This window comes from Narcine bancroftii, chromosome 3, assembly GCF_036971445.1.
Source record: "Narcine bancroftii isolate sNarBan1 chromosome 3, sNarBan1.hap1, whole genome shotgun sequence".
NCBI lineage: Eukaryota > Metazoa > Chordata > Chondrichthyes > Torpediniformes > Narcinidae > Narcine > Narcine bancroftii.
The window spans coordinates 224,170,301-224,181,759 of NC_091471.1; the positions used below are offsets into that span (position 1 = coordinate 224,170,301).

At 44.1% G+C, this 11,459-nt stretch overlaps 1 protein-coding gene across 3 annotated transcripts in view; it reads right to left on the reverse strand.

The window, feature by feature from the left end:
- The window catches only part of cfap299 (cilia and flagella associated protein 299), an 814,201-nt gene extending 809,539 nt beyond the window's left edge, over window positions 1-4,662 (reverse strand). The window contains exon 1 of one of the 3 annotated variants that reach the window (XR_011354190.1): window positions 4,362-4,656. Coding sequence is in view for 2 of the 3 variants with exons in the window: in XM_069926739.1 (XP_069782840.1) it covers window positions 4,362-4,613 (252 nt within the window). In the remaining variant the exon portion in view is untranslated. Of the gene's footprint in view, window positions 1-4,361 lie in introns of all 3 variants that reach the window. The other 2 variants (XM_069926739.1, XM_069926740.1) reach the window with 2 other exon arrangements.
- Between the last annotated feature and the right edge of the window lie 6,797 nt (window positions 4,663-11,459).

Sequence of the window (11,459 nt, forward strand, 5' to 3'; positions counted from 1 at the left end):
ATATACCCAATGGCCAAACAGTCACCGGTGACAAGTTCAACAAACTCACAACCATTTGACTAAAGAAATTTTTCCACACCTGTGTTTGAAATTGCCATCTTTTTATCCTGAAGTTGTGCCCTCTTGTCCTAGAATTCCCTACCATGGGAAACATCCTTGCTACATCAGTGCTGTCAAGGCCTTTCAGTATTCGAAATGCTTCCATGCGGTCATCCCCCCCACCCCACCATTCTTCCATATGCCAATAAGAACAGTCGAAGAACTGACAATCATTCCTCATACACTAATCCTCTTGCTTTTAATTTGGTTTTAACTTTCCTCATCAGCCACAATTTTCTAATTTTCCCATTCACAAATTTATTTCTTTTTGGTATGCGCCTGTCCTGCACTTTCCTCATTTCTTGCACAAACTTCAACTATTGCTGGTCTGCTGTCTTCCCCATTAGAGTTCCTTTCCAATCATCTTTGGCCAGTTCCACTTCATGCGACTATAATGTCCTTTACTCCACTGACATCAGACTTTAGCCTCTCCTTTTCAAAGTCAACTCAATTATATTGTTATCATTACTTAAGCTCTCTCATCACCTCTGGTTCAATACAGAACACCCAATCCAGACAGCCCATCCCCTGGAGGGTTCATCAACAAGCTGCTCCAAAAAGCCATCACGTAGGCACTCCACCAACTCTCTCTCCTGAGATCCTGCACATTCCTGACTTTCATAATCTACTTTCATGTTAAAATCTTTTCTTACATTTTTTTAAAATTTAGACATACAGCACTGTAACAGGCCACTTTGGCCCATGCCACCCAATGAGCCTACAACCCCATACATTTCAAAATCTGGGAGGAATCCAGAGCCCTCGGCGAAAACCCAAGCATACACAAGGAGAACGTGTGAACACCTTACAGAGAGCACAGGATTCGAACCCCAATCGCTGGCACTGTAAAGGCATTGCGCCAACCATGCTGCCAATCCATCCCAATGATAATTTCATGTTAAAATGCTCCGCTGTCCTTCTAACATGGGTCATCTATTTCTAGTTATATTTTGTAATCCACATGCCAGATGCTGTTTGGAGGCCTGTATATAACTGCCGTTAGTGCTCTTTTTCCTGTTCCATTCCTTAGCTCAAACCATAAGGATTTAATCTCTTCTGATCCCATGTCCCTCCTTTCCAATGATTTAATATTGTTGTTTACCAGCAGAACCATGCCACCCCCTCTTCCTACCTGCCTATCCTTCCTCTACACCATGTATCCTTGGATATTCAGCTCCCAATGCCATCCATCTTTTAGCCATGACTTAGTTATTGCCACAATATCATACTTTCCAATCTGTAGCTGTACAGCAAGATCATCCACCTTGTTTCTAAAGCTGTGTGCATTTAAGCATAATATGTTCAAACCAGTTTTAGAATGTTCTGTCTCTGTCATCCCTCCAGCTATTATTTTCCCTTGTCACCTGCCTGTCATCCTTTGCTGCATACCATCTTCAATTTACTTCATCCTGAACACTCTGGTTCCCATCCCCATGACAAATCAGTTTAAACCCTCCCTAACAGCTATATTAAACTTGGCCACCAGGATATTGCCCCCTTTGGATTCAGTTACAACCCATCTTTTCTGTATAGGTCATACTTCCCCTAAAGAGGAAGTCAAACATTGCCAATGATCCAAGAATCTGAAACCCTGCCCTTTGCACCAGTTTCTCAGCCATGCATTTATCTGCTGACGTTGCTATTTTTTCCCCTCACTTAGCAATCCTGAGATTACCACTCTGGAGATCCTCCTTCTCAACTTTCTCCCTAATTTCATGTATTCCTTTTTCAGAACACTCCCCACCCCCCACCCCCTCACTTATTTTACCTACATCATTGGTACCCACAGGTAACAAGAATTCTGGCTGTTCACCCTCTCCTCTCAGAATGTTCTGGACAAAATGAAGACATCCTGTACCCTGATGCCAGGGAGATAACACACTATCCTGATGTCTATTTTGGTTCATAGAATTTCTTGTCTGTTCTCCTCACAATGGAATCTCCACTCACTATTGCATGCCTCTTTACCCTTTCTACTCAGTGCTGGTCCCTATGGTCATCCTCTGTCTGGTCATCCTCCAAAAAGGGAATAGCTACAGAGGTGTTCTCTACATATCATTTCATCTCATTTCCAATCTATCACTTCCTCACTTTCCATAATAAGGGCTGTAGGTCATCAAGCTGCAGCTCTAGCTCCTTAACACTGTCTCTATGGAGCTGCAGCTCCGTAGACTTGGCTAAGGTGTGGCATTGGGGAGGCTCAGTCTCCCAGGGACGCCACATCTGACACTCAACACATAGCACTAACCCTACAGTCAAAATGTCAAATCTATTAACACTAATAGGATTGCATGATTAGCACAACACTGTTACCGTGCCAGCAATTGGGATCACGGTTGAAATCGTGCGCAGTCTGTAAAATCCCTATGTCTGTTTTCCCTGGGGACTCTGATTTTTTTTTAAACCACCGTTCAAAACAAACCATGGGCTTGTGGGCCAAAAGGGCCTGTTACTGTGCTTTTTTTTTAAATTAATAAGTATTGAACAACATACTCACCCACACAATAACCTTACCAGTCTGACCTGTTCTTGTCAAAGCCTGTTGAGCCAAAACCTTAACACTGATGGTGACAGCTGCCTCATTTTTACATAATGCTCCACATGAACTGATCACACTTCCACCAAACGACTCGCTCTTAGAGTACTCTGACGTCCTTTTAACAGCTACCTATTGTCAATTGCTTCAAACTCCTCTAAATATGTATGACCAGCCACATTTTAAAGGATTAAAATGAATAAATGAATTTAAAACCCTTTAAGTGTGGTGATACGACCTTTGTACCTGCAGGAAGACCATCTAGGAGGCTGACTCCATACACAGTTCAACGGAATGCAATTCATTCTTGATTTGAAGCTTAGGAACCAGATGCAAAATATGCGTCGTTCAGGGCATTTGTGCACGACCTGAATAAGCGTTAGGTCCCGCAGCCAGGCATCTGACCTATTGGCCACCCCTAACTTTCGCATTGTAACCTGAAGTCACGGAACGCGGGCACACATTGCAGCTAGGCAGCTCCTCGCCATTCAGCCCAAGTGACCTTCAAACGTTGCCCCATATTACAGTCGCACCAGAAAAAATTCACCCTTGTGTGGAAAGTATAATTTAGCTCATAACACTTAACCATTACACTTTTTCCGGGCTTAACGTTTAAATGATGGTGTGAGAAGTTAAATCATGTTCTCAATAGTGGAGATGGAACGATGATTCAGACCTGCCTCCCAGTGTTCGGGTGTCTTTTTTTTCTGGGTGAATAGCAATCGGATTGTGTGTGGAGGTCCTTGGTTGGCCGTTCAGTGGTTAGAAGTCACGTAGAAAATCTGGCTTTGTGAAGTAAGTATTGAAACCAGGACCTCATGCCTCAGGAACACGACACGGTAGGAACCTTCCTCGGGTCATTGAGTGTGATAGTACAGGTCTATCACCAATGTATATAGTGTATATAGTTACAGTATCTAGACTGTGCTTACAGCGATTGGCTGAGAGCTTAGCCACGCCTACTGTCTGGGCCTTAAAGGGTTGTGTCCCTAGCCAGGTCGGATCATTTCGGACTGGTCGGCCACCTGTAAAGAGCTCCTGTCTTTTGCTAATAAAATTGTAGAGCTCGTCGAAAGAATCAAAGACTTGTTGATCCTAACCAAGACTTTTATTAGCAAAAGACAGGAGCTCTTCACAAGTGGCTGACCAGTCCGGAATGATCTGTAGAGTTCGTTGAAAGAATCAAAGACTTGTTGATCCAAACCAAGGCTTTTATTAGCAAAAGACAGGAGCTCTTCACAGGTGGCCGACCAGTCTGGAATGATCTTGTAGAGCTCGTCGAAAGAATCAAAGACTTGTTAATCCAAACCAAGGCTTTTATTAGTAAAAGACAGGAGCTCTTCACAGGTGGCCGACCAGTCTAGAATGATCTGACCTAGCTAGGGACACAACCCTTTAAGGCCCAGACAATAGGTGTGGCTTAGCTCTCAGCCAATCGCTGTAAGCACAGTCTAGATACTGTAACTATATACACTATATACATTGGTGATAGATCTGTACTATCACATTGAGGCAGGGCGTGAGTCTCGGGGAGCTGGGAGTTTATCCTTGGGGCAGGGGGCTCTGCTTTCCCACTGCAGCTCGGCTGGAGGGCTGGGAATCAGCGGCCTCAGGGCCGGGTGGGTGGGTGCCGCTGGAGCACCCTTTCTCCGGTCTCCCAACCAGCACCGAGCGTCCTCCAACCCCGCCGCCGCCAGGCCGAGCCCCTGTGCAGTTCGGCTCTCACCTCCAGGTAGTACAGATCCAGTGAAGTGATCTGCGAGTCCAGGAAACTCTCGTAGGTCTCGAATTCGTTGATAATGTTATCGACGGCTGCTGCTCCAGCCTCCTCTTCCTCCATGTTGTTGGGCCTCGAGCGGCCTAGCAACGGGGACTTCCGGCGGCGCCGTCGCCTAGCAACTGGGACTTCCGGCGGCACCAGGGCTGCTGTCGTCTCCCACTGACAAGGCAGTGAGAAAGGGTCCGACGCGGTCAGCATCGTCCAAAGTCAACCGAGTCTCTACTTCAGAGGTAGTCAGGGAACTCAGTTAAACTTACCCAGGACGCGTCCTCCGGTGGCTTGAACGGCGAAATGGCCGACCCAGTTACTCCTGTGACATCAGCGCTGGGGTCACAGGGCCACCCCGGCTGAAGTGTCTGGAGTGATCAGGGGTAGTGGGGGGAAGAGGGGTTGCTGTTAGGCCCCGTCCGGGGTGGAGAAGTAGTGGGGGGGGGGGCGATGAGAGGTCGCTGCCGTGGTGGGGGGAAGAGAGAGAGGAAAGAGGTCACTGCCGGGGATTGGTGCGTCATTGGTGGTGGGAGGGAGGGAGACTGACAGCTGGTGTGCAGACAGGGGAGACTAGTTTGCATGATGTGTCACTTACCTCGTTATCACGGGGGCGGGATCCCCCCTAAATACCCCTCTCCCCCCCCCCCCCCCCACCCCCTCAGCTTAAAAGGTGCTGGAAGCACTTTTGCCCCACTAATCGCACCTGTGTCCCAGGAGGGCTACCCGAGTGCTGCAGATTAAAAGCACCAAGTGAGAACGCCTATATCTCCTTGTGGTCAAAAAGCGATGGAAAAAATATCATGAAATGCAAGAAAAAACGCAATGCTGGAGAAACTCTGATTCGATTCAACATTGTGTTTTACTTCTGCAGACTTTTCATGTTTGAGTCAATTACATTTAAGGAATAGCTGTTGCCCTTTTGAGATGCTTTGTATGTTCTCGGGGGGCACAATACCCTTGACATTCTGAGAAACCGAAGGGGAATTGTTGGGAATCCGACATTCCAGCCGAATAGGGTGGAGGCATTCTGGATCAGTCAACATCTGTGGAGAACGAAACATGTTCATGTTTCCAATCATTTCGCCAGGTCCGTAATGGATCGTTTTAACAAAAAAATAACTTCAACCTGATCTGCGCTGCAAACATCTGCCTGACCAAGATGTTCGGTGATATCTGGCTGTGTGCCGTGGTGGAGAGGTTGAGTAAATCTGGACCCTTGTTCTTTTGTACTTCGAGAGCAAGGTAGGTTGAAGTTAGTTAGATTATAGTTAGAATAAACTGTTCCAAGCTTAACTACTGATTTACTCCAGCAAGAGATCAAATTGCCTCTACCCAATAGAAGGAGAGCTCGAGTGGGCTTGAAAAAGAAAGACTAGCTCGTCCAAGTATCCATAAAGACAAAACATAATAATAATAATATCAATCTGTCTGTACTTCAGTTTGGGGTCACGAAACAAAGAATGGCCTATCATGTCCCTGGTTAAATGTACTCTTCCTATTTAGGCTTCTGTGAAGTGACAATGCTCCTTAACTACTCGATTATATTCTTGATCCAAATTCCATCGATTGAGCATGCCATCCTTGATAAGTCCGTGATTATTAAAAAAAAACCTCAAGTTTAATCTATCAGCTGCAAAATTATTTATAATTATTGCTTGCTTTTCTCTTCCCTTCCCATGCCGTGGATGCAGCCATTCTGCTATGGTCTTGACTGTGACCTCATTCATAATAGAACTCTCTTTCCTCATCAGTTTTCAGAATCAACTTGAACTATTTCCCCTTTCTTTATTGTTTGTCTTTCAGCCAAACAGACACTCCATATCTTCTGAAATGTACAATCCAAAAAGCATTTACTTTCAGATTTCAAATTTATTGTCAGAGTACATAAATACGTGATATCACATACAACCCTGAGATTCTTTTACCTGTGAGCAAGGCAGAATTACTACTCTTTGGGAGCGCAAAAGAAAACTGTACTCAATGTACACATGTAAACAAATAAAGAAATGTAAACAAACTGCAATAGAGAGAAAAAAAATCAATAAATTGTAAGAGTCTTTCAATAAGTCTCTGATTGAGTTTCTTGTTGAGGAGTGTGATTCCTGAATCTGATGGTGTGAGTCTTGTGCACTTGTATATCTTTCCTGATGATAGCAGTGAGAACAGAGCGTATGCTGGATGGTGTGAATCCTTCATGATTACTATTGTTCTCTGACAGCAGCGTTCCCTGTTGATATTCTCGAAGGTGGAGAGGGTTTTGCCTGTGATGCCCTAGGCTGTGCCCACTACCTTTTGCAGGGCTTTATGTTCCGGGGTATTGGTGTCTCCATGCCAGACTATAATGCAGTCGGTCAGCACACTTTCCAATACACATCTGTAGTCATTTACCAGGGATTCTTCTGATGTCATACGAAACCTCAGAAAATTTCTTGCTGCCATTCAAGATGCACATCTTAGAGCTGGAGTTTGTCCAGCAATGTGCAGTTGATCAGGACATGGGAAGGGTCCTGGAGTTCCCACATGGCAGAGAATATGCATTTCATGGTTCGTCCTCAACATCCATTGGAGCGCTTACATCCCTAACGTCGAAGTACTCGAGATGGCAGAGGTCGACAGCATCGAGTCCACGCTGCTGAAGATCCAGCTGCGCTGGATGGGTCACGTCTCCAGAATGGAGGACCATCGCCTTCCCAAGATCGTGTTATATGGCGAGCTCTCCACTGGCCACCGTGACAGAGGTGCACCAAAGAAAGGGTACAAGGACTGCCTAAAGAAATCTCTTGGTGCCTGCCACATTGACCACCGCCAGTAGGCTGATATCGCCTCAAACCGTGCATCTTGGCGCCTCACAGTTTGGCGGGCAGCAACCTCCTTTGAAGAAGACCGCAGAGCCTACCTCACTGACAAAAGGCAAAGGAGGAAAAACCCAACACCCATCCCCAACCAACCAATTTTCCCCTGCAACCGCTGCAATCGTGTCTGCCTGTCCTGCATCGGACTTGTCAGCCACAAACGAGTCTGCAGCTGACGTGGACTTTTTACCCACTCCATAAATCTTCGTCCGCGAAGCCAAGCCAAAGAATGCTGTTCTAGTGAATTAGGCAGAAATTGATGGAGTTTTAAGAACTAGTGCACTCACAATTGAACTCTCCATCAGTTCCGTTCACAGAGTAATCTCCCTTACCCTGTTTGCTGGTGTTCCACCCCTCCCTTATCCACCTATTACCTCCTGCCTGTGGGACTGTGCTCCTCCCCTACCCCTCCCCCAACCATCTTGTGTGGGCACCTGCCTAAAATCTCCTCATACCTTGATGAAGGGCTTAAGCCCAAAACATTGGTTATCTATCTTTGGTATATAAAGTAAACTGTTTGACCTGCCGAGTTTCTCCAGCTTTGTGTTTTTAAATATGCTCTCTTCGATTTCATTGTCCTTTTGTTGTGGATCTCCTTTATCCTTGCAATCAGTTATCACTGTCCTTCACTCTATTCCTCGCTGCTGATTTTTTGATGTACCTCTCTTACTGCAAAGAATTTACCTCACTCACCAAATAATATTTTATGAAATATGATTTTCCACAATATCATTAGAGAAAGAGAGAGCAGTGTGTGTGGGGTCAAAGGGAGGGACTCAGAGTGGGGTCAGTGGCTGCTGGTCTCAGTAACTCTACCCTTGGTCGATGACTGGTCTCCTGCATTGTCAAGACACACCATCCATTGGGAGAAGAACGTCTCTGCTGTAAATTGGCAATGTCTGCCTCTGGAGGCAGAACATGTTCTCACCCTCCCCCTCGCCAGATGCTCCCACCTGCTTCAAAAGGGCATTGATCAGCCCAGGAAGAGGAGAGTGACTACTTCAATGACTATCTCCCAATAGTACTCACATCTTCTGTGATGAAAAGCTTTGAGAGGTTGGTCATGCCCTTACTCATTTGCATGTTTTGCCAAAAATATCATCCCAAATTAGGAAACTGTGCCATGGAAGGTCTAAATAATGAATCTCCAGAGTTTCAAGGTCATACCTAATGTCCAAGGAGATTTCCAAACATCTTATTACTTTTTATGCACTTACTGAGAGGACTGCTTTACTACTTTGATCTGATCTTTAATTTTTACACAGAAAAAATAACTTTATTTCTCAATATAATAGAATATACTATTATATTGAGAAATAAAGTAATTTTTTCTGTGTAAAAATTAAAGATCAGATCAAAGTAGTAAAGTTCAATTTTATTATCATCTGACTGCATATACAACCAGATGAAACAGCATTTCTCCAGTCCATGGTAGATACACACAATACACAGCACTTAATAATCACATTTGTACATTAAGATCTAATATAATATAAATATTTTGGAATAATTTACTGGTCTGAAGGATACCATTCATCAATCTCACAGCCTGCTGGAAGAAGCTATTTCCCAGCTTGGCAGACCTTATTTTGATGCTCCTACACATCTTTCCTGATGGTTGAATCTTCCAGCTGTGATGGACTATGTTATATTTTATCTTTAAAAGGAGATATATTGTGGGGTTTTTTTTAGGTCGCTAAAAGATACAAATACTTCACAACATATATCTCATTGAAAATGCCAGAGCTCTGCTCAAGCCAGACAGTCTAGGCTCCAAGTGCCTTTGCTAATACTTTGAAGAATGCCTATAAGGACTTCACAAGTAGGTGTGAACTGGACATCCTGTAGAGTAATGGATTATTGTTTTGGAAGCAACAAATGAACGAACTCAGAAGATTAGGTCCAGAGCCGCAGTCTGCCTGGAAGAAGTTGGCTGTTTTAAGAGGATCATGTGGTTTTCTCTGAGTGTGTGAGAGAGAGAGTTTAGTGCTACAGTCCAGCAGCAGCAGCTGCGACTGGAACATGACAAGCTGGCAAGCTTGTGGTAAAACCCCATTTTGAAGCCAGGTTGTAAGTTGTTTGTTCATTCTGGTCAAAGCCCTTGTGGTCCATACAAGAGGAGATAGCTGGCTGTATAATATTTCACTTGAAATAAAGGAAACAAAAATGAACTCTCTGATGACCTGAAAGAAAGAGGTTATCATCTGGAAAACTCTGATGGGGCAAGTTTCTTCAGCAAGACACTTACGTGGCTGATTAGAAGGAATCAGTTGTGGTTGCCCAACAAGCAACAAATCTCTCTCTGAAAACTGACAAGAGCCTTCCTGAGCAGTAACCATTTACCTTTCAAGCACCAAAACCTGGTGAAATTCATAAATGTTGAATTCTGTGCCCAGTATAAGAATTGTCTTATACTTGGAAGAGTGAGAAGTGAGATTGGACTGTGAATCAAAGAACTTTTCTGAACTTACACACACATTACATAACGTGTGCTTAGAATTAGAAGGAGGTTAAGTTAGGTTAATAGCAATAAGTTAAAGGTTGATCCTGTTTTCATATTTAAAGATAATTAAAAACAACTTTTATTTAAGTAACCATTTGTCTTAGTGAATTTATATTGCTGCTGGGTTTGGGGGTCCTCTGGGCCCATAACACAGCAATGTCTACAATTGGAGGAAAAATGTGTTTCTGCTGAGTTTTTTGAGTTCTTGCCATTTTAAAAATTTCATCAATAGCATAAATCCCTTCCACAAAGCAACAAAGGGGTCTATCGAAGGAGCAGAAACTCCCTCCTTCTGCATCACATTTAATCCCAGGACGAGGTTTACCATGCCAGATCATCTGAGGTGTCCTCCTTCAAAAAATTGTGTCTTCCCCTCTACTATCATGAACTCTGCCCTCACCTGCATATCCGTGATTATCCATACATCTTCCCTGGTTCCCTCCATCCCCACACACAACAAGGATTCCCCTTATCCTCGCCTATCACTCCACCAGCCTCCACATCCAACATATCATCCTCCACCATCGTGATCCCACCACTAGATACATCTTCCCCTCTCCGCCTTCTGCAGGAACCAATCCATGATTCCCTCATCCACTCTGTCATTCCCACCAATCTTCCCCTAGGCACCTACCGTTGTGTTGTGTTCAAGAATAGGTTTGATGGGTTCAAAGAGAATTAAGCTAGATAAGTGTTATGAATAATGATCTTTATTTACGCACAGGGGAATTCACAAATGGGCACAAACTGATAGATTAACATATACAGCACACAGGCATGATATAGCATGAAACGAAGGTTTAACTTCAGCACCCTCCACCCACAGGCACGGTACACCATATAACTAACAAGTACATACACATGAACCTTATCTCTAGTGTCGTTGCTGCTTAGAATCTGGGACAGGGCGATTGCATCAGCCTTTCAGAGCTGCCCATGGCTCGCAGCTAAACTGCTAAACATTGTCAACTCTCGATTGGGAATGTGAGGATTAAACACAAATCATACACCACACACACACACAAGATCAAGGAAAATAAGTAGGCCATTCGGCCCATCAAGTCTGCTCCACCACTCCAACATGAGCTAAACCATTCTCACATCTAGTTCCAATTGTTAGCCTTTTCCCAATAAACCTTGATACCTTGACTAATTAGATTCCTATCAATCTCCTCCTTATATTCCCCCAATGATCATGCCTCCAGAGCTATATGTGGCAACGAATTCCACAAATCCATGACCCTCTGGCTAAAGAAATTTTTCCTTATCTCTCTTTTAAATGGGAACCCTCTAATTCTAAGTCTGTGCCCTCTTATCCTGGACTCACCCACCAAGGGATACATCTTATTCGCATCTACTTTGCCCAATCCCTTCAGCATTCAAAATGTTTCTCAGAGATCCCCTCTCATCCTTCTATACTCCAATTAATACAGTCCAGGAGCCGATATATTAGCCCTTGCATTTCAGAAATCATCCTCGAAAATCTTCTCTGAACTCTCTACAATATCAGTACATCCTTTCTTAGATAAGGGCCCAAAACTGCACACAGTACTCCAAATGATGTCTCACCAAACCCCACAAAGCCTCATCAAAACTTCCTTACTTTTATACACTATTCCTCTTGAAACGAATGCCAACATAGCATTCACTTTCTTTACTGCCAATCCAACCTGGTGGTTAACTTTTAGGGTATCCTGCAAG